Genomic DNA, 27,907 nt, shown 5'->3' on the forward strand with positions numbered 1-27,907 from the left:
CATTCAGTATTGAGTACAAACAAAAAGGTACGGATATCCAAAGAAAGAAAGAAAGAAAATGTGATATGTATTCACAAGTACGTAATGACTGTATACATAACGAGGGGAATTTATTTTTCACCTGCCAAAATAGCACAAAGGCTAAAGTCCCACAGATTGCAATCGTCATTGAACGCAACAAAATGCAAACCTGCGAGAGAAGCGGCGATTGAAGGGATTGCAGACGGCCATTTTAGAGCTACCGTCAACACCGCGTTTTCATCCATTGCTCGTTTTTTCTTTTTTTCCTGTAAACTAAGCCCTCCGCCCGACTGACAAGAAAAGTACAACGAGAAACAGAAGAAGAAGGGCGTGTGTGTTCAATTTTTTTCGCGGCTGAACTCGAAATCGGGATGCGCTTCCGAAGGAATAAACTCTTGGCATCCGTCGTCCTACTGGTCCTGGTGCTGGTGTGCGCGCTGGATGCGGCTAAAGGTAACTAAGCTGGGATTTATATGGCGCAATGTTTGCTCTGTGTGGACATGTCGGATGGGGCTTTATGACAGTGGTGAGACCCACCAGGCTGGTTTCTTAGCCGGCGAAGGTTACAGCAAGGAGGGATGCATGCGGAGGAGGAACCTGTTCTGGGCTGCTCAGCTGCCCGATCGAGTCGCAGCAAGTGCAAACAGCGATGCTGGATCTAAAGCACTCCGGCACGGCCTTTCTTCCACACTAAAACACCGCTTCTGTCCCGTGTTGCGCTTTCAAACATCTGGGCTGATTTTATTTTATTTAAATTTTTCATATTTATCAAGACAACGGAACGACCCTTTTTCTGTGTTCTGTTGTTCGTCTATTTTTAGCCTTTGACTGCATCGCGTCGCCTTTTAGCCGCTTTAAATAAATAATGAGATCGCTTAAAACAAAACCCCCCAAAAAAAAATTTTTGTTTACCGACGTTAGTGCATTTGCACAAATCCCACTATTGCGCTTTAATTGTAGTTTGTTATTTTGCTGTTCAAACTGAACAAAAACGTTCATATTTTTATTGTTATGATTAGCAGGCCTCGTGTTGGCTACGCATTGCAGATCCATGTGGATTGTGAACACGAGTGGGATCATTGAGGACAAAAACAATTGGTTCCGGTCGTAGTGGCGTGAGAATTCCCTAATCAAGACTGAGCGTCATTCAGGGTGGAGGGGGCTTGCAGGGCTGCATGTATTTGCTGCAGGCGGTGCACCTCGCTCCCGCTGTCCCACGGCTCAGACACGATCACCCTGTTTGTGTGAAACCGTGGAAGTCAACCCACCCAGCGAGTGAATTGACTGCACATCAGCGTGTTACGGAGGTTAAAGCTTGGGATCTTCTTGAGGTGAAGAAAAGGAAAATCGATAACGTCAAACAGCAAATGATCAGTGCTGTGTTGGTTTTGGAGTGTCATTTAAATCTGTCCTGAACACTTTTACACTGCCTGTTAATGTTGGGCTTTATTCGCCCACCCCCCTTTTTTTTGGAACGACTCTAAACCCCCTCGCCTATTCACTGTATTTATGCGCTTTCTGAAACGCCTTAGAAGTCCACAAGATGCCGCCAAACCCATGTTTATGTAGGAAAGTAGTATGTGTCAAGGAAGTAGGTTGAAGTGATATCTTGACTGAAAGACGAGCTTTGTATGTTGTGGAGGAGATACTGTAAGTTTAGTCTGTGTTGTTAGTGGAAGTTACAGAGTCTTCACCTCAATAGCATATACACACACTCTTCTCGTGCATTAAAAAAATCTGAAAGCCACTAATGAAACGTTAACCAAAGTTCGTATCTGGGCACCTTTATCTTGTAAAAAAACCCCATCATTTTTCTTTGCATTTTGTAAAGTTGTAGGTAGAGACGCCGTCTTTAAAATGATCACCATTCAAACACAAAGCGATTAGGGATGCAGCAACACCACTGTTTTCAGACGTTGTCCGATTACAAGTACTCTACTTACATTTGTGTACTCGTTGATATCGAGGACCGATACTTGATCATGCTACTAAGTCTTGCAATTTTGATGGAAATCTGTTTTGTGTTTATCAGAGATTGTTCAAAAACACAATTTGTTTATTGAACATGGAAAAAAATTCTCAAATAGACATCTAATGTATTATTTACTTATTTACTCTGTCTTATGTCCATTTTTATGTGGGGCAGATACAGTTTATTTATTTATTTATTTATTTTTTAAAAACAAGTGCTCTATGAATAAAATGTAGTTGAGCTGAGATGTGTTCTGTACACTAAATCATCTTATTCCACTTGCCTGGTAAATACATATTCGGGCTGTCTGTCGAATCCTTTTAGAATTGGTTATCCCCACAACTCTTCCATTGAACAAAAACCGTTCACAATATTCTTGCAGGGTCTAAAACAACACAGTCATGTAAACAAGTCAAACATCCACCAGAACGATCCATTGTCGGTTTTCATTATAAAACGTTTTCATGACTGTTTACCTCCATGTTACTGTTTACTTTTTTTGGGTTTTTTTTTTTTTTTTTGCATCTGCTGGCTTCTCAGAACTTATCAGCCAAAGTGAAATGTGAAATCACCATCTGGGTGAAGGCTTATGTTGTATCAGCCCAGCTTGGTGTTCAATCAGCATGTTGTTGCTCCTGAATCAGTTGCTCCAGCGAATCTCTTGCTGCAGAAGTAACACTCGGGTTGACCTCTGTGACGTTCAAGTCTCGGAGGATAATGGTGCAGTACTTCTTTTACCGCCTGAAATTTTTTGTCTTGAGATTGCAACAAGCATTTTTTCCCCCGCATGCTCTTGGAATCGGCACATTTCATCAACAGTTGCAAAAGGAATCTCTCACCACCTCATGACTCAAATCAGTTATGATTGAGTGGGCTACAATTTATTTCAATGTGTCGCAATGTGATTCCTCACGTATCTCATCTCTTCAAAATATTATCCTTTTTTATGTAGTGTATGAAAGACATTGAGGTCATCAGGAAGGATGATTCCACATCAGAGAAATTCACCACATTTCAGGAAGGATGATTCCACATCAGAGAAATTCACCACATTTCACATAACCTGCTCGCACTACAGCATTCTTCTCTTTTTTCTGCCCGCCACTTCCTCTTTTGTCATTGCGCCACCATTACGATATTTAATTGATTGTTGAAATGTTTGAAGCAACACTGTGGATGACTGGTTAGGATGTCCGCCTCACAATGCAGAGGTCGTGGGTCAGATTCTGGACTTTCCTGTGTGGAGTTTGCATATTGTCCCTGTGCCTGCGTGGGTTTTCTACGGGTACTCTGGTTTCCTCCCTCATGCCAAAAACATGTACGTGAGGGAAACTGAACACTCCAAATTGTCTACGTGTGCCTTGCGATTGGCTCACAACCAGTTCAGGTTTCAGCTGGGATAGGCTTCAGCACACCCTCGTGAGGATAAATTAGTTCAGATGATGGATGGATGGATAATACATTCAGAGTTTACCTACCGTGGTGACGAGATCTCATCTGTGTGTTCCAAGTACTGCTGTGTGGAAAAGATTCCACCCTTCACTATTCCTCCCATGGTCGACTCGAAGGAGCTGTGACACACAGCACGCCAAGCATTCTCCCTGGCCACTTTAACTGGAAAAGTGCTTACATTGATCCATTGAAGATTGTCCATCGGTCACTTGAACAGCATTGTGCAAGATCACTAAATTAAATGGATGGTCACCTGGCTGGTTTCTCCTCACTCAAAGCAATTTCATCCATTCTTATCTGAACCATTTATCCTTATGAGGGTCAATGGCGTGACGGAGCCTATCCCATTTGTCTTTTGGCAACACCATAAACTGGTTGCCAGCCAATCGCAGGGCACACAGAGACGAACGACCATTCGTGCTCAAAATCACACCGAGGAACAATTTAGACGAGAGCGTTCAATCAACCTACAATGCATATCAGGCCGGAGCCCGGATTTGAACCCATGACTCCGCACTGTGAGGCGGACATGCTAACCAATCGCGCAGTGTGTCGCCCTCAAAGCATTTTAGCACATTGAAATTAATCCCCACCCTTATTTATTCAAAAACGCGATCATAAATCTCCTTGTGCTCAAGAATGACTTGTCATTGCGTTCATGTGTTTTGTGCACAAGTTTTTTTACAAAAAAATTCACACACGTGTTATTTTTTCATATTATGAAAGGCTGTGGCCGTAGATTCTCACCTTTGATGTTGGAGGAACGTGAGATGGCAGCAAGTAAAAATGTCAGTCTTTATGAACATATCACCTTTTGATTAACAAGATCCACTTTAAGTGTCAGTGGTTTCTTCCACATTAACACATTGTCAGTCAGGTAACAGAGATATGAACGCGACATTGTTTTTGCCACTCCTGAGAAAGCTTAGGTCACAAAGGCTGAGATATGACTGCATATTATCTGGAAGCACTTCTGGGTAAAAATAAAAGCATCAGCAGGTTGTTTGAGGATATATTATTTCGCTAATTCAATAAAATGCCATCAAAAGAGTGATTTCAGAACAGATGGTAACCATTATCACATGTCTTGTGCCTGCTTTGCCCTGATTAACTTGACTTGGCCTCCCAAGAGAGCTCTGTTTTTACAAGATGACTGTTTTTTTTTTCAGGATTTCTCATGGAACAAAGACCTTTTTTTGTGGGTCTGGTTTTCCCTATAGCATATTACAATGTCCCCTCTGTTCATAGGACTACGACTCAAATTCTTCAGGAATGCGTACGTATGATAATCCCCCAGTGCCATACTTTTGAAAGCCTTCGTGTTTGGTAAATTGACCCAGAGTTCCTCGATCATAAGACGAGTGATGACTTTGCACCCATTGGTGCTTTTTGCTGAATGGAGTCTGTAAACTGTTAAGAATGGCTCGCTGAGTTGCGAATATTTAAGTTTAGGTGGACACAGGAGTCACAAGTCAGAATTTGCGCTGATGAGGTCTTTCGTTGAGTTAAACGCGGTCATATTGAAGTTAAAATGCAGTTCAGGCGAATACTTTGTGAATGTATTACAAAAATGTTCACGATGCCAATCAGTATTGACTTGGAATATCTCAACTCTGACAGAAGTTAGATGTACGTATGATCGACTTAATGATATTAACTCATTCACTCCCAAAGACGTTTTTAAACGTCTTTTCAGACTTGGTCTAGAATTGGCTGGTACTGAATGAGTTAATGGGGAAAAATTGCTTTCATATGATGCCATATCCAAATTGAGCTATTATGTGGAAACAGGCAAGAGAACATGTAACCTGCTCGGCTAGCTCGATTACAGCCGGCCGCTCGAGACATCTCACTCCTTCACTCTCAGTGGCCCTTTTGTGCCGTTTTGCACAGAGACGCGATTGAGTTGCATTCAAGGCTCTGCATCTCCCAGAGCCCCACCAAGCCTTCCCCGCCCCTCCTTAGAGGAGCTCCGCGGCCGCAGCGGGTGCACCGTCTGTCGGGAGCTTGTAATTGCATGGTGGACAAACAAACGCCGATGCCTGGCAGGGGAACTGAGAGGCGCCCCTATGTAGCGATCGGAGGTCCCAGAGGTCTTGAGGTTCCAGCCTGTTTAAATCCACCTTGAACACTCGCCGCTCTGTTTTGGAGGCGGCTCACATCAACAAGCCCAGGAGGCTGTAAGGCGAGATGGACAAATACAGACGTGTGTGCACTGTTTCAGACCGGGAGCAAATTGTTCCTTCATTTTGCCGACGCTGTAGATTTGAAAGAGCCACTTGAGCGCAAGTTGAAGCCATTTATGAATGCAAAATTGGATTTGCACGACATTTTTGCTGATTTGGCAGCAGTTTTTGTTCATTTGTATTACCTGCAGCAGAAAGGAGGCCCACCGGTGGTTGTCAACCTTGTGAACTATGTCCACTGCTTCCATACTCGAGACTACATTTAAAAGAAGTTTTTCAGTTTTTGAATGGGAAAGTAATATTTTGTCTGTTGCCCTGGTAACATCAAGGTCTGACTGATTGAGTCTCCCATTTCTTTATTTACTGCAGGACTTAAAATGAAAAACACACTGGTAAAGGAACATTTCAAATGGCAACTCTAAAATCTATGAATGTTTCTGTGAGTGCAAATGATCAGTTTCGCTATTGGTGTCAGTTTTCAGTTATATATTTGCATTGCCATTTTAAATGCATTTCTAAGTCGTTCATTGGTGATTATTTTGTCAATTAATCGATGAGTCAGATAATTTTAAAAAAGTAACTTCCGTCCCTTTATACAGAAAAAGTAAAGTAATTTGTGACTAAGTTACTCATTTACTGGTAATCTGTAACTTGTTGGAAAATAGGAAAAACATTTTCATTATTGTTTTCCAAAGTAAAACTAAATGCTTTAGTTTGATTCAACAAAAAGATTGGCTGCTATCATGGAGGACAACAGTGAGCCACTGTGATGTCATTTTCAGTCGAGAGGGGCAAAATGGCCGCCGCCTGAGATAGCTCAAACCCGGTAGATTTTACGACTCAACTCACATTCCAGAAAAGGCACCATTCATCATAATGTCGTGTTTAGACTAGTGGAGGCGCATATAACATATTACTGTAAAGACCATTTCGGAGTTGACTTCCTGTTTGAAGCATTGCACAGCAGTGGCAGAGGTGGCTAACATTTTACTGCCATGGTGACACAGACATGGCATTTTTCCTCCGCCATCATTACACAACATCTTCTCAGTGGATGCCAATCATTATCTGATAATAACTGCCTGATCATCTGCTGCAGTCATGATGCTGCAATGCCAACAGCTGTTCGAGTATTTCTCCGGCGACCCCTGGGCTAGCATGACAACCGTGTGGCAGTTGTATTTTTGGTTTGGTCTGTGGCATGAGTGAGTGTGATACAGGAGCAGGACTTTGGGTGCTCTTTGGGTGTTTCAAAGCGACTGTTGGACATGTATCCTTTTGAGTCTCAGGCTTACCACAACCAGTTGTGGCTTTAATGCTCTTTCGGGAAGTATTTGATCATAGTTATTGGCTTAAAATCTTGTCAGTTGGAGCCCAGCAACCATAAAGGGACATTGTAATTGTCCTTGTATGCTTCCCCGTTGTGTGTCGTGGAGTGCCATCAAAGACACTTTGTGATGATGTGTAGTCACCAACAATTTGTTGTTCAAGATTGGCGGGGTTTTTTTTCTTTCTTTTGGGTAATATTTTGTCGTGCTCACAAAGCCTTTTAATATTAGACAAACTGTCACCCAAATTGCCTGGGGGTTGATCAGTACAGATGTTGGAGTGAAAAATAGCTCTGTGGGAAATACAGTGGAACCTTACGTGGAACATCCTTTTGAGGCCTTCCCCCTCCGTCTTCTTATTTATTTATGTTTTTAATGGAATAAAAATCATGCAGTTTTTGTGTCCAACGGTTGCTATGATAAAACCCGAAACTGACTGCAGGCAATGTAAACATCAGAGGTGGGTATCGCCACTCGTGAGCTGCCGTCAGTATTTCAGGTTGTCCTCCACACTTGAGCGTGTGGAGGACAGCAGCGCTGCAGTGGCACGGCAAAGTGTGCACGGTCATTGTGTCCGCCCTTCCACAGAAACAACTTGAGCTCACATGTTCCAGCCGATGTGTGCCTTCTCCAAAATCCTCGATTCAACCACCAGGCAGGGCGTGTGCAGTCGCTGGTATTTGTTGTTTTGGTAAACTGTGACAGTGGCCGCCTGCATTGCTTTGATTGATTGACCTTGTCAGTAAATAAATGGACACATCTCGTTATCGGATTAAAATGCCTTTCAGTTTATTTGCTATGTAACTGGATTGCATAGCTACTTATGTGTGATGGCTCGTAAATGTTTTCAGTGTCATACCAGCTCTGCATCACGATCTCCTCACCTTTTGTTGTCTGGAGCCGCAAAAAATTAAAAGCCTTATATTAGCCTTACAATGAAGGCAACACATGCTGTATGTATCTATATTAGCTATATTAGCCTACTATCAAAATGACTAAGTAGGCTACAAATACACATGAGCCTTCATGATCATGAAAACATGAAATCATGAACACCTACACGGTGGATACGACTGTACAAAGGATCTCATCTGGAGCTCCTTTAATAGAAGTACATTGCAGGCGTAGATGAATTGGTTTCCGAATTAAGTTAATTGAGGGAAAATCCATGCTGTCTCAGATTAACAACTCCTCACATGGAGGATTCTGTACATCTCAAAGGCCCTATGTAAGTCTCATTCATCCTAATTCCTAAAGCCTCCCCTCAAAAACTCCAACCCCATTTACAATTTGCTCATGATAATAGACAGCCAGAATAAATCTTTCTTTGAATGAAGTCTTTATTTGGACCAATCCCCTCATTGTTGCTCTATTTTCATGCCCACCGGAAGCATAATGCATGGTCTAACTGTGCGCGTGGGTGGGGTTTTCTTTCTGTTGGTATTTTTGTAAACATGCGCAGTTGGACATGGGCGCCTGCGCCATTGTGGGAGTGAACACAGCGGACTTGATTTCCGGTTAATGGAAGCGGCTCCTCTCATACGTTTTAAATGTGTAGAGGCGCATGGTCTCCATGGCAGAATGCATAAACTGACGCACTGAATGCAATGCTGGAAATTGATACCTGAAAGCACATTAATAAGAACCTGCAAGATGGTGTCTTGTGTATTTCTCGTTCTGTCCTGTGTTTACGTGTTTTGTTCCATCTTTACTTTTGTTATATCGTCTTGAGTTGTGCTTCATCTCAATCTTGTCCTTGTACGGAATTAACGTAATCTGGAAAAAGGCTTGTCTCGACTACAGAGCACATGTTTGATTGACTGTTATTTGACCTCTTTAAGTACTGTTCTGCTGAGTACTGCAGTGGCAGCTCTTCAGGTGGCTCTGCAGGTCCAGTAAAAAATGTTGTTATATTTTTGTTTATTATATTATTATATATTTTTAAAAACAAATTTAAGGATGTCTTGTGGACTGAAGTGACATTTCTTAAATTCAACACAAAACAAGCAAACCATCATCATAAACTGGTTAAGATTTTTGCATGAGGAATGTGTCATGTACAATTCAGTGCTGGATTGAGTGAAACTCTCAACACGATTGAAAATCAACGGGCAACACGAGGCCCAAATGTGACCTAGCTAATTGTAAGTGGGACTCCAAAGAGGCTAAAGCAGATTAATGTTGTCGTCTGGCCCCACAATCTGTCTAAAGACATCCACTTCCTTTCGAGTCACATTGGCTTCATTTTAGTTCGCACTTTATAATATTGCCTTGCCATCATCGGTGGGCGATTCCCATTAGTAGAGGTGCTTGCATCATTCCAGCCCTGTGCGAGTAGCACTCGATTAGTTTTCAATGATTTGGGATATGACCAGGACGTATGCAGTAACACACACTGTAACGGTGTGCGTGCAACCAATTACGATTTTCTGGAAGTCACGTTTGGATTTTAACGCGTATCATTTTGAAGTCTACCTTTTCCTGATGTCAACCACACAGCTAAAATGTTAATATTGCAGATTATTTATTTTATCTCATGAATATTGATCAACATTTAACCAGATGAGTTATTAGCGAACAAAAAGTTTTCCGCAATACATGAGGGCCACTTGCCTATTATGCGGCCATTACTTGTCGTCGTAGGAGTCGCCCCTTTTTAAATCGGGCGCCTTGCAATATATTGACGGTGACCCTGCAGTATTAATCAAACCTCATAAACCAGCCAAATAAATGGACAGTCATTTTATGCAAGATGAGAGTCTGTAAAGATGGTTTATAAATAGGCCTTGCATGCACAAAGAGATTATGTAATGCTTGCAGTCTTTTTATCACCAAAAGAGCATAATACCTCAACCGTAGAAGACTAATAAATAATAATACATCTTTGTGGTACAAAAAAAAAAAAAAAATGTCCCCCTCGGTCAGAGAATCTGCCCTTGCCGGCAGACTAGGTTAGCATCGTATTGCTAGATTAGCGGCATAGTGGCGGAATCATCTCGCGTCGCTCCACATTGGATGCGATAGAGCTGCCCCCCGCCAATGTTCTTTTAACCGACCCAAATGTGCCACTCACTGCAGCTTTTTTTTTCTTTCCGCAGCCGCCTTGCACGCGCCGCGCTCGCTATAAGATGGTCCAACCACTGTTCCTCGCACCGAACAGCTATCATTCCTAACAAAAGTGGAATGTGATGGGCGGAAATCTACAATTGGTTTTACATTTCATGTTAGGGGTTCTGAAATGAATGAGGACAAAATCCATGACATCATAAAAAGGACTCTGTGGGGGAGGGGGGAGGCTCGCTGTTTTAAAGAAAACCCAAACTATGCACATTAACCCTTTCATGCACCCTGTAACCTGCTAACATGATAAGATGTCCACGGGAGTAACCGCTGTACCTCAAAGGGTTAATTGTGAAAAGAGGTTTTCACCGCTGATGTTTTAATAGACCTGAACGCTGTGCTTTTTCTTTCCCAGTCAATAAGCACAAGCCGTGGATCGAGACCACTTACCACGGCATTGTGACAGAGAACGATGACAAAGTGCTGCTGGACCCCCCTTTAATCGCACTGGACAAGGATGCGCCGCTACGCTACGCAGGTGAGGAGGCGGGGCTAAATGCAGATTCTCTTTTGGATGTACAATTTGTTTTTAAAGCACGGTTTATTTTGAATGAAACTCCAATTTAATTTTAAAACGCCGCGGTCTTTCCATCTGGTTTGAAAATGTGTGATCCCTGTGACGGTGAGATGGCCGGCGACTGTATCTTCCTATCCAGACCTGTTTGATATTCAGATGAAAACACCCTTTCATGTTTAATGAAAAGGGTTTTGGTTTTTTTCGTATGAATAATTTTTTTCAATCACATTGGGATTGACTCTGTCCGTGGGTTCAAAGCAACACAGCCCCCCCCCCCCCCCCCCCCCGGAAATGATTTCCCACCGTTTCACATGAGATTGTTGAGATCTTTTGTCTGCTACTCGCTTCCCGCTCAGTGCTCCCGCACCGCTTGAGCCGACCCATTTTTAATCTCAGATTACCTCGTGTGATTTAGCGAGCCAGCTACTTCCATCCACGTGCCTGTCGGGAGCTTCCCAATGTGACTTCTTACCCAAGTCAGTTGCATTGCCATGTTCTCAAGTGCGGATCTTTCCAGCAGCGAATCGGCAAACAGTTTTGCACCCGCCTTACAGTTACAATGAATGTGATGTCTAAAGATCCTAGTTACAATACCAGGTCATGGTAAAACTCTCGGAAAAAAATTCAGGGTGAAGCAGCGGTCCTGCCGCAACTCTCGCCTCCTCTTTCTAGATGTCGAGTTCATAGTTTATACTTTTGGGTTTGAAATGTATCTCTTGTGACAACAGTCGATGAACCTTTTCGGACTCACCTCATATGTGAGCGGCAGCATCATGCTTTGTGTCTGTCGTCTGTTGAAACGTGTCCCTTCAACAAAATTACAAGCGGGACCAAATGCCACCCAAAAACAGAGCCACAAAGTCACAAATTGGTACATCTCAACCCGTTTTATTTTCTTTCTTTGTCTTTCCATAATCAAAAATATCAGATGTGAGAGTTTGATCTTCAATGAATTTGAACTGTTGTTATTATTTTAGAAAACTGCCTTGCTTGGGACTACGGGCTCCAAACTAGCATTTATGCTAAGTCCGACGCATTTACACTGTTTATTATTGAGTTGATTAATGTGCACTGTCCCAATGTAATAAATAACCAAATAAATAAATTGTAGAACACATGGGAAAGATCTCAACTATTTGTTATACTTGGAAGCCGGGGTTTGCCTCTCCAAAACATTTGTGTGTTGACTGACTGTATCAATCGTTCACATTGGTAAACCGAATCGAATTTGAGGCCTGCACTCCTGCCTCCCTATCTGACGTGAATAGTCGGCACGTCCATGTGAAGTATCTCCCCGTGGACAAAAGCTGGCAGCCTGGCTTCACGTGGCAGCAGGGGTGACTGGCGGTGTCGTGCCAGCCGCCTTCTAGTCAGTCCATCTGTGCCCAAAAAGTACAGTTCGCTGTCAAGGCCGTTGAAGCCCAATCACTCGCTCTCAAATCAGGAAGATAAGAGAAAATCCCATCGGAGAGCTCATCTCACTAAGCGCGAGCCCTCAAACGAGTCTGGCGTTCAGGGCGTCTTTCCATATCTGCATGAAGACTTGAATTGAGGCTAATGGAGCTTGAATTGTTTACACCCAGGCATTTGTGCAGCCGGAAAAACTAGGTATTTATTCAAGAGTGAATATTTTACAACAGCAAGAGGACTGTTTTTTTTTTTTTCTTTTCTTTTGTTGGGCCCGGTTTGAAAAACTGTTCCTGCAACACATTTAGCAGGTGAATATACTGTACATTTTTGCATTGCGGAGCGTTAGCGGTCTTTTGTGACAGCCGATCTAGGCTGTGCTGCTGAGGAATTCATGAAGTCTTTGTGTGCTGGTCATTAGGGCTGTGGTGAACACTGAGGCCCACAATTGGAACTGCATGACTGCTCCTGGTCAGCTCCAAAAAATAACGCAAACTTGGGATTCTTTTAGTCAAGCAAAACGACAATGTAAAGGCCAGCAGAGGTATACAGCATAAAACCATTATTATCCTTTTTAGCGTTTTTACTGTCGAGGTTGACACTCGGGTCTTGAAACTCAATTTTTTTCTTTTTTTTGCAGTTTTGTACGATGAGATCCATTCATTCATTAAGCCTCTGTACGAATAAATGAGGCAGCCCGATGATCCAGCGGTTAGCGCGTCGACAGTGCACAGTGCAGAGGTACCGGGTTCAATCCCCGCTCTGGCCTCCCTGTGTGGAGTTTGCATGTTCTCCCAGGGCCTGCGTGGGTTTTCTCTGGGTACTCCGGTTTCCTCCCACATTCCAAAAACATGCACGGCAGGCTGATTGAACACTCTAAAAATTGTCCCGAGGTGTGATTGTGAGCGTGGATAATTGTTCGTCTCTGTGTGCCCTGCGATTGGCTGGCAACCGGTTCAGGGTGTCTCCCGCCGACTGCCCAAAGACGGCTGGGATAGGCTCCAGCACCCCCCGCGACCCTTGTGAGGAGAAAGCGGTTCAAAAAATGGATGGATGGACTTAAAAATGAATAAATAATCCACATGAAACGCTTTCTGTCCAACTCCTCTCGGACTTTTCTCTTTGGGTCAATGCCAAAATGTTTACATGCTTTTCGTCCTAAATTCTCGAATGCTGCATCCAGTCTCACCATCAACTTCAGCTTTACAGATGCCAGACGGTGTGTGCTGTGCTAAAGATGTTTACACATCGCGCGGGCAGATGTCATAGCGATGTTCATTACTGCCAATGCGCCGCCTTATTATCTGATGAAATACCAGCTGTCAATATGTTCTGTCACTCTGTCACCCGACCATTTGTAAGGCTTTTTTTGTTTCCTTACCGAGCTAAAAGTGAGCTTTCAAACACAAAAACCGCCACGCAGTAAGTTGACTCCTGTCTTCTGTTGTCTTCTGAGCTTCTAACGCTTCTTTAACTGACCTCGGTTTATCTTCTCTCCCCTCCCTGTAGAGAGTTTTGAGGTGACCCTCACTGAAGAAGGTGATCTTGGGCTCTTTCTTCTGCTTTGTGCTTATTGTTACTATTAACCCACTAACACAAAATGGCATCTGCACATTCACACAGAAATGCCACGCCCGCCTTGCTCTGTAATTGACCCATTTGGTTTTCTCGACTTTTATGTTGTTTTTTTCTTTTTTTTCTGCTCCCCTTGACCAAAGAATAGTTCGGAGTTTTGATAGCTGGATGAAGAGTATGCTGTGGGGCTTACTAAATTAGAAATATCTGTGCATGAGGCATCCCTCGCAGTTTGCAGACCCTAACAGTTTTTTCAGCTGTCACCAGGAAAACAGAAGGCTGCTTCAAAAACAGCGGCTCTTCACCAGATTGGATATATAGAGTATATATATTTTTTTTTTAATCAAAAAAGAATTTTAATCAAAAATTCTGAACAATATTTTTTGTTTGTTGTGTTTTTGTTGTGCCTGATGTTTTTTTTTTCTAATTGTAAACTCTTCAAATGAAAGCTGCTGAGATTGTTAACCAATGCAAACTCTCTGCTATTTTTGCATCTTTGCCCGAGTGGATTTTTATTTTTTATTTTTTTAATCTCCACCACTAATATATCCCATTAGCATGGCTGCAGTTGTCATTTGATACGGATGCAAGCAAGTTGATATTTCTAACCCCAGTTCTCATCCAGTACTTTTTATTTAAATATGCAGATTTAGTCCCCTTAATTGGTTGGGAATTAATTACGCAACAGTTTTGCAAAGAAAACTGTGGTTGAATGTAGGAAATGCACAGAGCAGTGTGGTGACATTCCTTCATGGAATTACGACTGAATTTACGCTATCTTTGAATTTCAATACATTGAAGGCCCCCATCGCCCCATCCTCTTTTCTTTTTCTTTGCCTTATGTTCTGCACATTTTCCTAATGAATAGCCCGTAAGCTTTATTCATCACAAAAAGAATTAGGTCACCACTGATAGGGCTCTGTGATGTTCTTATTTTGGAGGTTTGGGTTTCTCTTAGACGACGAGCATACTTTTGTGAAATGCCTGAGCACATCTTTTTGGTTTCTGCCTGCATGACTGAATGCTGACCATTATTTAAAATGGCTTGGAAAGAAAAACACACCGTCTTCTGTATATTATTGAATGTCCCACCCCCCTTCCCAACTCCCCCTCAAAATGCTCACCCAACTATGAAAGTGCTTTTGGGCTTCCTCCACAGACACCGCCCACCCCTCAAACGTCAACTCCTTGGCTCCTAAAAACCTGTGGCTGATCTTTTTATAATTTTTTTTTCTTTGCCTTAATTCATACAAGATAAGAAACAACATGCGTTTCACGCCGTTTTTTAACGCAAACTCTTTTTAAAAATTTTGTTCAGGTGAGATTTGCGGCTTCAGGATCCACGGGCAGAATATCCCCTTCGAAGCCGTGGTCCTGGATAAGTCCAGTGGCGAGGGGGTCATCCGGGCAAAGGACAAGTTAGACTGCGAACTGCAGAAGGAACACACCTTCACCATCCAAGCGTACGACTGCGGAGAGGGACCTGACGGTGCCAATATGAAGAAATCACACAAGTCAGTTTGAGTAGTTTCCATCTAGTCCTTTCTTTTGCTTATTTGCTTCATCTTCTGCCGAGTCATCTGGATCGTGAAAGCCCTCGGCCAATGATGACACTAGTTTTGCAACCGAAGCTTATTAACTCATTCAGTACCAGCCAATTCTAGACCAAGTCTGAAAAGACGTTTAAAAACGTCTTTGGGAGTGAATGAGTTAAGTAGAGTTTGTCTTTGTCAGGGCCACCGTCCACATCCAGGTGAACGACCTCAACGAGTACTCGCCGGTCTTCAAAGAGAAGTCCTACAAAGCCACCGTCATTGAGGGAAAGAAATACGACAGCATCTTGAAAGTGGAGGCGGTGGATGCGGACTGTTCTTTCCAGTTCAGTCAAATTTGCAACTATGAAATTGTCACGCCAGATGTGCCCTTCACCATTGACAAAGAGGGTAAGGACTCCCGCCAATGAACCTGACGGTCCCTGCCGGGATCGGAGCCATAATTTGCATCATACTCGGCACATTGATTTTCGCAATCAATCGGGCCCGCTGGCCGTGTCGTTTCGAATGCACCCCCAACTAAGACAAAGGCAAGGAAATGTCATCCAAGCTGGTCTGCTATTCAGTCTATACCACCATTTTTGTAATATCAGTCAGTATTTATTTTTCATTTCGAATTTTAGCTGTTGCACTCACAGATAAAGCGGAATGTTAAAACATTATCCCGTGCTATTTTATTTTCAATCTTTATATGATACTGTCACTACTGCTTATCAGCATCCAAGTTTCAGGAATGACTAGTTTGAGTCACGTTATCTCACCCCAGCTTTGACATTCAACAAACAGCAACTCGAACGCCAGGCGATGTTTCTTGTTTCCATCAGGTCTCATCAAGAACACAGAGAAACTCAACTATGACCGAGAGCACATGTATAAGCTGACTGTGACCGCTTACGACTGCGGAAAGAACCGCGCCTCGGAGGACGTCCTGGTCAAGATCGGCGTCAAGCCAACTTGCAAACCCAGCTGGCAAGGTATCAACATGCTCCCCGACTTGCTAACCATCACACTGTATATGTGCGTAAAGAAAGAGTTTCACGTCAACCGCTGTTTTGTCAGAAGGCTCAGTCTGTATTGGCCTGGACAGGAAGTGCTTCTTTTAGCCTAACTTGTGCGGACAAGTCCAGCATCGACTGCCGCGCCTTATCATCGCTGCGTTGAAGGACACCTTTGTCACACTCCCTCGATTTCTTGCCCTCAGGCTTCAATAAGAGGATTGAATATGAGCCCGGCACGGGCAGCCTGGCTCTTTTCCCCAGCATGCACCTGGAGACCTGTGACGAGCCAATTACGTCCATCAGAGCCACAATTGAACTCGAAACCAACCATATTGGAAAGGGATGTGACCGCGACACCTACTCTGAGAAGTCTCTGCACAAGTTGTGCGGTAAGGAGCTTATTTTCGGAGTAGCGGGAGTCCACTGTAAATGATTCTCTGACTAATTGGAACCCCCCCCCCCCCCCCAAAACATTTAGGAGCCAGCTCCGGTGCAGTTGAGCTGCTGCCTGCACCCGGCAGCTCCACCAACTGGACGATAGGACTACCCACCGATAATGGGCACGACAGCGACCAGGTGTTTGAGTTCAACGGCACCCAGGCCATCAAGGTTCCGGACGGCTTGGTGAGCACCAGCCTGAAGGAGCCCTTCACCATATCGGTGTGGATGAGACATGGCCCCGGGGCCCACGAGAAGGAGACCATCCTCTGCAATTCTGACAAGACAGGTAACTGCGTATGTGAAGGTTTGATTGCACTTTGGAAACAGCTTCATATTCTAAATGTAAATGATTTGCGAAAATCAAACCTCATCCCTAATAGGCGCCCGGTCCTCTTTCCAGTTGATTCAATGAAAATAGCCTCAAGGCCACATGAGAGGCAATATCTGTTCTCACAATTTCTTCCATTTCGATCTCAGAAAATTGTAGCCTTTCTTGTCCTCTCATCCACGTTCCTGCACTCAGCGGGCTGGCTCGTATCTTTTCCTTCTGACCCCTGCCAAGTTCTTGCTCACCTCTCCTTTATTGTCTCTGGTTGTTTATTTGAAGCTCAAACCGACCGGATCTTATTGACTAGAAAGTCTCAGAGAAATGTGTTGATGGCTCATCAACTTCCATCCCCCCCATCTTATATAAGAAGGATTACATCCGTGCGGTCGCGCATCTGTCCTGCCTGTGATCATGCCGCCATTATTGCCCCGCCACCACCATTCGGTACAGCATATGGGGTCATAAATTGAATGAACTGTCACGGCAGACAAGGTCATTTTATGTTCAACTGATTATTTGCCGATGTGAACGTGCAGTTTATTCAAGACCGTTGTTGCCTTTGAATGAACACAGCTTGGTTGTTGTATATATCAGTTTCTGTCAAAAGTTTTTGAATAATGTGTATAATAATAAATGTTCCAAATTCATATGATCGTGTCCGGTCATATCCACCCTGCAGACTTGAACAGGCACCACTATTCCCTCTACGTGCACAACTGCAGGCTGATCCTTCTCCTCCGTCAAGATCCCTCGGAGGCGGAGAACTACAAACCAGCCGAGTTCCACTGGAAACTCGACCAGGTGGGCTCCTATGGCCACATTAACTCAAGCTGCTTCTATTTTTATTTCACTTTCAAAATGGTATCAATGGTTTCATACGCTCCGTGTTCTCTGCAGGTGTGTGACAAAGAGTGGCATCACTATGTGCTGAACGTGGAGTTCCCCACGGTGACGCTCTTTGTGGACGGGACAACCTTTGAACCCTTCCTGGTCACGGAGGACTACCCACTGCATGCTTCCAGGATTGAGACTCAGCTCACCGTTGGTGCTTGCTGGCAAGGTAGGACGTGTAAAACTCTGTCGCACAACATGAACGTTGGAATTTTAGCAATGCAAATATTGAGATGACTCTGCGGAAAGCATCTGTTCCTATTTTCTCATATAATGTTTGCAAAGTAACCTTGCAGCGTAACCTCCAATGTGGACTCGATCCCACTAGAAGATCCTCAACCTTCCTCCCTGTCTCTCCCGAATTTCTTTTTTCCTGTCTTCTGCAGAACACTCGGGACATGACAATGACACTGAGACACTCTCTGAGTCTTCCTCAGGTTGCCCCAAATCTTTCCCTTCTCAGATACAATACTTCCGTGTGTCTGCCATGTCCCACCGCGCTAACTGCATCCTCATGCCACTTCGACTAGAATTATCCCAGCACATTCTCGTTGCAGACACGTTTTTGTTTTCAAGCATGTTGCCATGATTCACTCCCGTTTAAGTATCATTTTTTTTACATCATCATCCGACCAGATCAACTGTACGAGACACACGATAAGCACAAAACGCACTGCTGAGTGCGGCCTCCTCTTTCATCGCGTGATCCTGACAGCGCAAATGGATGTTAATCCAGGTCAGATGACAGCGAAACATTCAGACACAGAGACAGTAGTTAGACACTCTGGACTACGTCACCTCATCAGTAATGGATATGTCCGTCTGGAATATCCCAGTCCCTCAGGATGCATCGTTTCATGCACAGGTGTCAAAGTCAAGGCCCGGGGGCCAGATCTGGCCCGCCACATAATTTTATGTGGCCCGCAAAACCAAAAAAAAGCACGTCAAGTTTTCATGATGCTTGCTAAAATCTTAACCAAAATTTCAAATCGTCATATGTAATCCACAATAACAGTCGTTATTCTTGACGTCTAATTTTAAAACTACTTATCCAATTATGCTGCGCTGTGCATGTAGTATGTGGAGGTGATTAAACATTTATATGGTTTTCCAAAATTCATAACGGCCATCCAAGGGAAACCATAACTACAATGTGGCCCGCGACAAAAATGAGTTTGACACCCCTGGTTTAATGTTTTGACAACATCATCTTTAAGTTGGTTTGTTCTGTTCCACGGTAAACCAGCAGTACCGTTCGCCGGGTATTGCATGTGTATATGTATTCGATCGCCCATGATTTTGTTGTCGGAACCAGCCTCATTTGGGCACGTACACTAACTTGCATGAGCTTGAGACTGCCTTTGTACCTTGAGCCTGCATGCACCACATGTTCTGGACCGAAAAGGTGAAACGTGACGCCTAACTCTTCGCTGTCCTTGTCTCTTTGTTTCATCCTCGTCAACTCTCTCACGGCGTGCACAGGCGGAAACGCACGCATGGCCCAGTTTTTTCACGGAAACCTTGCGGGGCTGATGATTCGCTCAGGCAAGTTGGAGAACAAGAAGGTTATTGACTGTTTGTACACCTGCAAGGAGGGCCTGGATGTACAGCTGCCCGAGGAGGTGGCTTCCACGGTTAAGGTGAGGAGGGCAAAGCAAACAGCGCAATCCAATTGGCTAATCTTATCGAGCCCTTGTGCCTTTGTCCGGTCATGTCTGGCGTAGCTCAAATGCGATTTTGTTCACGTCTCTTCCAGGTGGAGTTTAACCCCAACCAGTCCTCCCTGACTGTCGAGGGGGACGACATTGACGCTTTTGACAAGGTCATGCAGCACATCTCTTACTTGAACTCCCGCCAGTTCCCGACGCCCGGCATCAGACACCTTCGCATCTCCACCGCCGTCAAGTAAGCCCTGTCACGAAGAATAAAAATAAAAATAGCGGTAGCACGAAGAAGAAAAATTAAAAATAGCGGTAAGAAAGAAAAGGGAAGAAAATAATACAAGAGATAACAGAAAATGGAGAAGCGTAGCGACAATCTGGAGAAAAGTGGGTCAAAGATCGGCCAGGTTAACCGGCAGCTGAGGAGAAGTTATGATGTACCGTAATTTACATTTCAAAAAACAGAAACCATTCATTAACCAATGTGATTGCGCTTTAGTTTACATATTTAAATGTTCAGATGTTAAGATTTGAATGAGGCAAAATAACATGCTTTTTCTCTCAAATATATTGTTATAATCATTTGTTCAGATGTACTGTAATTGTTTTCTGTATAAAAATTAATTTGGTGTTCAAAAAGTCATTTCTCAAACTTGAGTCTTGAAAAAGAGGGGGTCGTCTTATAATCGGGGGCCGTCTTATATTCGGGCCAATATGGTAATTTACCATCATTCTAAATGACGTCATTTGTTATTTACTCCCTAATTATTTTATGAGGTCGGGGGGGGATTAAAATTAAGTTGTCCGCACTATAGAAATGTACAAACCTAAAGATCAATATGTTCCCTTGTTGTTGTCAAGAGATTGCAGGTATTTATGAATTTGTCTCGCCCGTAACCGAAATTCCCTCGCAGGGAGAATAAAATGCACCGATCTCTCTAGGTGCTTTAACGAGGATTCCTGCGTGACCATGCCGGACGCTGAAGGTTACGTGATGGTGCTGCAGCCCGAGGAGCCCAAGATCAGCCTGAGCGGCATTGACCACTTTGCCCGCAGTGCTGCCGAATTTGAGAGCCAAGAGGGCGTGACGCTGTTCCCCGAGCTGCGCATTGTTAGTACCATCACCCGCGAGGTGGAGGCTGACGCGGAGTCCGAAGCCACCGAGGGAGCGGACGATGACCCCACGGGTGGGTGAAATGCGCGCTGGAATTTAACATGAGCGTTTTCTCACAACCCCCCCCCACCCTCCTCCTCCCGCTTTAGTGTTCTTGCGCAAGATGCATCACACCCATTAAGCAGCCTAAAAGTCATTTGATAGCTGAGGCGGTACAAAACAGTGAGCACGAGCAACGCCGCTGCTAATAGACGAGTCCAATCACAGCGTGGCGGGAGGATTATGCCATGCAGCCGAAGGGATTGGACAGAGTGAGCGACAGATAGGTTGTTTACTCCATTATGGGGAGGGGCCATTGGAAGCTCGCCATCTGTTAGCTTTGTCCTGTACGCGATCTGAGATCGGGAGACAATACATTTGCACAGCGGTTGAAACTGAAACCGGAGTGATGAGGACAATTGATTAAGCATCGGCCAAGCAACAAACAAGCCTCCAAGACTTCATTTCATTCTAACGTCCAAACAAATTCGACACAGAAAATAACAGTTGAGGAGTGCAATTATGTGGGGTTTAATGGATATTGGTACATATTTTTTAGATTGGAAAATGACACCCTTCTACAGTCGTACTCAGCAAATTGATGTGTGACACAGATATTGGCAGTTTTCAAAATGAATTAAAGGCATGACAACACTGAGGCTGCACACTGGAAAAAAAAAAAGAAAATATATGAGCCGCAAAACACGAGTTGATGTTTCTCTGTTTGAATGACCGCTGACTTACCCTGCGATTGGCCGGCGACCGGTTCAGGGTATCCCCCCTGCCTACTGCCCAAAGACAGCTGGGATAGGCTCCAGCATGCCCCGTGACCCTCGTGAGGATAAGCGATTTGAAAATGGATGGAGGGATCGATAGTTCTCGAAGCGTTTCTAGCAATCCGCGTGGTAAAATAATTTTGATTTGACTTTTTGAAGTTTTTTATTTTGACACTGCATCGACATGATTCTTCTTGTGTTTCGGTGTCTTTCAACACAACTAAAAAAAATCGTCGTGACTGTTCTTTCAGTCCAAGAGACGGTGGTCTCTGAGGAGATCATGCACAACCTGGACACTTGCGAAATGACCGTGGTAGGAGATGAACTGGATGCAGAGCACGAAGGCCTGGAAGTAGACACTGAGCAGCTGCAGCAACGTGGCCTTCAGACGAGCTCCTCCCACTTTGGCCTCATTATCACCGGTATGGACAGTAGCGCTCGTGTTGGGCCTTTTGAACGTCTTCATTCTCCATGCCTTCTCGTGCTCCAGGCGTGAACACCATGGCCAACTACGAGCAAGTCCTGCATCTCATCCGTTATAAGAACTGGCACACGGAGGCGCTCTTCGATAGGAAATTCAAACTGGTGTGCTCTGAGCTGAACGGGCGCTACATCAGCAACGACTTCAAGGTCGAGGTAGGACTGAACTGGTTAGTTTCGTCTCGTGACTGTGATGTGACGCGTGTCGTTTGTGTGTCTGCTCTCCAGGTGAACGTCATTCACACAGCCAGCGCCATGGAACCTTTCCACAGTGCCATGGTGCAGCCCAACTTCATCAGCCCCGTGCATCAGGCGTCCGTGGACCTGTCTGGCCACAACCTTGTCAACGCTCACCAGTCGTCAGGTACTGCGGCATGGGCCGGCCTTGTTTGTGCAACCCTCACCTAACCACCACATGGCAATCCAATCTTCGTACCGCATGCTCGCAAAGCTATTCACTGACACCCAGTGGCACCTTCCTCGGAGGAAAAAAACAAAGCGTCCATTTTATTTAAGTGGACGACCCGTCTGGAAATCCATGCCATATCAAAAAAGTCTCCCCAATGTTTTATCATTTGATTTTATATTAAGTTTATTGAGAAGCACATGGCTCCTGATGCTGCAAGTAGGACATATATGAGTCAATGTTCATTTCAACCCCCTCCGCACCCCCACACCCTCCTTTTTTATTTTTATTTTTAATGACATACGCTTAGGGATTACACTTCAGTGCAGCCTGTGACATCTGTGCACCGCCTTTTATTTCCAGGTTCCAATAATCTTGCAGGCTGTCAGGCTCGCTAAGCCTGCCAATGCACGAGAGGGCCTCCACAACGTTAATAAACGCTAAGCAGGGCCGCTTCTTAACAGGAGCGGGCTTTCAAAAAAATAATAAAAAAATCTGACGGGTCTCATTGTGTGTGTGTGTGTGTGTGTGTGTGTGTGTGTGTGTGTGTGTGTGTGTGTGTGTGTGTGTGTGTGTGTGTGTGTGTGTGTGTGTGTGTGTGTGTGTGTGTGTGTGTGTGTGTGTGTGTGTGTGTGTGTGTGTGTGTGTGTGTGTGTGTGTGTGTGTGTGTGTGTGTTTTTGCAGTGGTTCCCAGCGCAGCCACCATCGTCATTGTCGTCTGCGTCAGTTTCCTGGTGTTCATGATCATCCTGGGCGTGTTCCGGATCCGGGCCGCACACCAGCGCACCATGAGGGACCAGGAAAACGGCAAGGAGAACGAAATGGACTGGGACGACTCGGCCCTCACTATCACCGTCAACCCCATGGAGGTAAATGACAAAAATGTGGGGTGGTTGGTAGGAAGGCAGCTGTCTTCCTGCGACTGCATGATCGTGTTGTCAGCGCCCTACTTTTTCCACTGAGCTGTCATGATTGACAGGCTGCTGGGGATGGGGAGGGGGCTTATTTATGGGATGATATCTTGATCATTTGCATAAAAGACACAGTCAGTCATAGAGAAGCTACATACTTTCATGACATACATATTTGTAGATTTTTTTTCAGCTCTGACACCAATTGGAATTATTAGTCGCAATGAATAAAATGCGCATTCACCTCATGGTTCGTCGGGGTTCGTTCAAGGTCGCAAATGCTCATCAAGTGCTTGTCAGTCATTCATCAAGAGTTTTTGTGTGTTTTTTTTTCCTTTCTTGTCACGACGGAATTTTGAACATGTTCAAAATTCAAGAAAAGTACAGGCGAATGTCTCGCGGTCATTTGTTGCCTTGGACAAAACCTGACGAGAACTCAACATTCGCTACCTTTCGAAAACGGAATAGAGGCTTAACCGACATTTGGAGCCAATATGTCAAATATCGGTGCCAATAATCAGCCTAGACGATAATCGGTTTATCCCTAACAGAATTGTCTCAGTTATGCAATCTTAAGGATTTGTTCTGTCAAAATGGGATCATTTAGCACTTTTACACTGCACACTTGCCTTGGTTTTCAGGTGTGCATATTTAGCTACAAAGTGGTACAAGGAGTAGAGGCGGACTGTGAAAACCAAATCACATTGAACACAATTTACAGCACCAATGAAGTCTCCTGTAATTGCAGCAGTTCTTGGCACGTGGATGTTGAAACCTAGATGGAGATACACTTTTTTCTTTTTTTTTGGAGAGGGTTGAGCGCAACATTAAAGCTGACCATTGCAGTAAAAGTGGACACGATGGAGCAGGGTTAGCTAACAACCGCATGTATTTATTCTGCGCATTGTCCTCAAATGTAAAAATGACACGGCAATAATGCATCTGCTCAACCATTGACTACTTGTGGATTAGACAGGGTTTTGGCTTGACTTGCTAACACTCCTCCCGTCATTTCAACATAGCTCCTTTGCACGCAAATAGCGCAGGACGTTACCAAAGCTCTGCTTTTGTATTAGACAGATGTCTGTGCCATCTTGTGGTGTTTTAAGGCGTTTCAGAAAGAGTTGAATACTGTATCTACAATTTGGTGCTCACCCAAACGAGAAGGTTTTTGGATTCGCTGGAGGCCTGCCCATGAGAAACGGCACGTCGTTTTGTAAGGGACATTTTTCTGAGTCTGTCATATTTTATTTTGCCATCACCCTCGAAAAAACTGAGATTGGAGTCAGGAAGGGGCGAAGATAGTCTGGTTGTAGTTAGATTTTTGTATGCCGGCAAATGGCCTTTTCATCACGCCGCCGACTACACGGCAAAGCGCCTTAAAATGGCTTGGATGTCAGCACGAGCACAGGCTCGCGTGTTTTTTACCGACGCCTGTTCATGTACGCAGACGTACGAAGACCAGCACAGCAGTGAGGAGGAGGAGGAGGAAGAGGAAGAGGAGAGCGAGGACGGCGAGGAGGAAGATGACATCACTAGCGCCGAGTCGGAGAGCAGTGAGGATGACGAGGGCGGCGAACAGGAGGACCAGCAGGGGGCCAGCAGACAGCAGCAGCTGGAATGGGACGACTCCACCCTCACTTACTAGAACGACACATTCACACACACACACTCACTCATATACACACACTCACGCATACACACACTCACACATCACTAATTTGCACTCACTCACTCAGATGTTCATCCTCACCACAGGAAGACAAAGAGCCGCAAAGTTACAAAAAAAAAATTGATCCTGGTCAAGGTTTCCCTCTTGTCATCTTAGTGGCCGTACTCGGTGTTGTGTCGTCATCAGCGGCTTGTTTTACATAATTTATTCTCTTTGCATTCACAGGAAATCTTGGCCAAAATTTATTTTCCGGTGTGTGAGGAAGCCAACCGTGCACTTTTTAGTTTTCTCTCCCACACAAGGCTTCGGAATCATTTCTCGATTTGTTTCTGCTGCTGAAAATCCCCGCTGGTAGAGCAGTGACTTGAATTAACGCTTTTCAGGACCGTTTGCTTGTTTTTCTTTGCTTTGCTTTTTAACCTTTTTAGTGCATGAAGAAGTCTTATGTGTAGAGAGATCCACTGCTTTTTAAAGATGTTTGTAAATATTAAGAAACCATGTAATTAGTCAACGTGCTTGTGAAGGCCTAAGCCACAGGGTCCAATATCTACAGATGCTTACTATTTGTGTCACGCAGGTTGTATAGCATGTCGCTGAAAATGTGTACAAAAGTGTCGGTTTTCATGACCAACGTTGTATTGGATTTTTTTTCTTCTTTTCACCCCCTTTGCGCTGTCCTCTGGGCATAGAGGACACGCGCTTCTTTTTGCTTGAACACGCGTCCCTTTTATTCCCGCCTGATGGGATCTACAGGGTGCAGATGGACGACAGTTGCTAAAGTGGGCCGGCAACAGCTCTGAAGACAACCATCCTCAGTGTAATTCCCAAAGGAGAAAACCGGCTCCAGGTAAAGCTTCTTGTCACTTGTACGGCAAATTGTCCGCGGAGCAGCTGTTTTAATGTGAGCTAATATTCAAGCATTTATCTCCAAATAGTAACAATTGGGTGTTGGACTGAATATTGGGCAACTTGACTTCACACTATAGCTTTGTTTACAGTCGCTTAACGCAATGTCCTTATTGTAAATGAGTGACTCCATTTTCATTCTCCTCCCAGACAACGTTGTATATATTGTTCCTCAAATATAAATCTCACATGAACGAAGAGCAGATTTGGGCCCCTTTTACTGTACACTGCTTGTTCAAGCTGCCATTTACTTGTGTATAAAGAGCACTGGGAGACAGATGACTGATGCCAACCCTCCCCATTTCCCGGAAGGTCCAGGACATTGCGGCCGTTATAATCCTGTCTTTTGCAATCTTTATGGAGACAATTTTACTTGAGAAAAATCACCATCAACCAAAATATCACCAAAAGCGTATGCAGTGTTTTGGGAAATAATGATGACTGACTCAGTGGGAAAATCTGTTCCTGTTTTGCTGAACACAAAGCTATTCTAGTATACTGTATTGGATTTTTTTATCAGCTCTTTTTGAAGATATTTGGGGAAGGGGGTGTTTAAAAAAGATCCCAGTTTTTTTTTTAATTAATCAAGGGGCCATACAGATTGTGTGAAGCCTGTAGACCCCCAGTTGTCCATCCCTGATCTAGTGGAAGAGCATTTAATTGTTCTGCCTGTCATTAGACAGCGGAGCTAAAATACACTATGTATTTGCAGTCAATACATATATATATATTATATATTTTTAGAACAGTTCAGTAAAGGTCATCACCATGTTTTCTTTCTCATTCTCATTTGGCTCACTGCGAGTGTGCTTTTTAATTCACAAAGTCAGAATATGAGAAAATTACGACAAAGCAATAAGGAATAAAAAGTTGTTCATATTTTTTTTTAAAAGATAGAAAAATTAATCATCAGTTGTGCTGATTTTCGCTTTTGGGAAATCGGGAGGGTTGGTAGTTCAGGGGGGTGTGATTGTCTGCCTTTAGAGTTGTGTTGAAAGTATAGTTTCTGTCGAATGACCGATTGCTGAATCTCACCTTTGCGGCAATATACTGCTTGTCTGGATTCTGTGTGAAAGCCACAGCGGGGTAAATTTGGGGTCGTCTATTACGGCTCTGGAGCGAGATCTTTTGAGTGAAAGAGCCTGAAGAGAAGAATGTCATTTTGCATGCAAATACGCTTTGAATTGTTTTTGTGCAGTCTCCGTGGCGCCCCCTGCAGGCCGGATTATGGGAGTGCCTTTTGCTGGTCACAGTGTAAGGAGCAGATGTAACAATTTAGCCCTGCTTATGATATTGCCGTTTTAAGTTGTTGTTCATTTGTAACTGCAAACTGCTAGGTTTCTTACTGAACTAAATGAGACTGTCTAAAAAAAAAAGTCAGGGCGTGGCTAGTTTTGATTTTACACACTGTTAATGTGTCCATGATGTGTAGCTGACGTAGAGCCATTGTGTTTCTTCGATAGATATTGTACTAAATCCACTTTTAACCAGATGTACAGTACGTAATGACAAAGCTTTGGCAGCATACGTTAGTAACCCGTGTGTGTGCGCGCGCGCGTGTACGGGTATTGTGACTCTTAAGGTTGGGGACGGGGGGAAAAATCATATATCTGAATTGTCAGTGTGTGTACCCGCGTGTGTGTGCGCGCGCACACAAACAAACCAGATTTGTGATTAGCCACACTGAGCTACACATCACTTTCCCCCGATTGAATGTCTCAGCCATCCAATGAAAAGGAAACAATAATAACGTCGCATGAACCACGAGTTGGTGAACATTTCATATTTGTGTGGGACTGGAGTGCGGAGACGTCAACCAAATTTTGCTCTTTCAACACATCCACAATTCCGATACCCCAGCCTTTTCTTTCGGTTTATTTTCTTTGACATTTGCCCAAAATGTGGAGTTTGAATTGCGAGTTGGTGGTGGAAGGTTCCTTTGTGCTTGTCGGGGGTGCTGTCACTTTTCTACTGCCCATAGACAGGCAAAAGTGTAGTCAAGTTGATGCTTGCTCGTGAACAAAATAAAGGAGAATGAGATGGAATTTTGCTGTCAATTTTATGATTCCGCCCCCCTCCTACCCCCACTCCCAACACACACAAATTTCATCTTAAATGTTTCAGACCATCAAGAAAATGTCCGTAACTAATAA

At 44.1% G+C, this 27,907-nt stretch overlaps 1 protein-coding gene across 4 annotated transcripts; it reads left to right on the forward strand.

The window, feature by feature from the left end:
- Positions 1–212: 212 nt before the first annotated feature.
- On the forward strand, positions 213–27,799 carry clstn1 (calsyntenin 1). Of its 4 annotated transcripts, XM_086109030.1 has the most exons (19): positions 213–474; positions 10,435–10,557; positions 13,513–13,542; positions 14,897–15,092; positions 15,313–15,521; positions 15,956–16,105; positions 16,333–16,518; positions 16,608–16,856; positions 17,578–17,699; positions 17,796–17,958; positions 18,176–18,226; positions 19,272–19,429; positions 19,546–19,694; positions 20,393–20,637; positions 21,631–21,801; positions 21,870–22,015; positions 22,088–22,223; positions 22,950–23,134; positions 24,627–27,799. In XM_086109030.1, the coding sequence occupies exons 1-19, from the start codon at positions 393–395 to the stop codon at positions 24,822–24,824; spliced, it is 2,949 nt and encodes a 982-aa protein (XP_085965156.1). In that variant the 5' UTR covers positions 213–392; the 3' UTR covers positions 24,825–27,799. The 4 variants fall into 4 exon arrangements, with proteins under 4 accessions (XP_085965156.1, XP_085965172.1, XP_085965164.1 ...); XM_086109046.1 differs by lacking the exon at positions 18,176–18,226; XM_086109038.1 differs by lacking the exon at positions 13,513–13,542.
- The last annotated feature ends 108 nt before the right edge of the window (positions 27,800–27,907 follow it).

This window comes from Hippocampus guttulatus, chromosome 1 (assembly GCF_054856545.1).
Source record: "Hippocampus guttulatus isolate MCC_2025c chromosome 1, RoL_Hgut_1.0, whole genome shotgun sequence".
NCBI classification, from domain to species: domain Eukaryota; kingdom Metazoa; phylum Chordata; class Actinopteri; order Syngnathiformes; family Syngnathidae; genus Hippocampus; species Hippocampus guttulatus.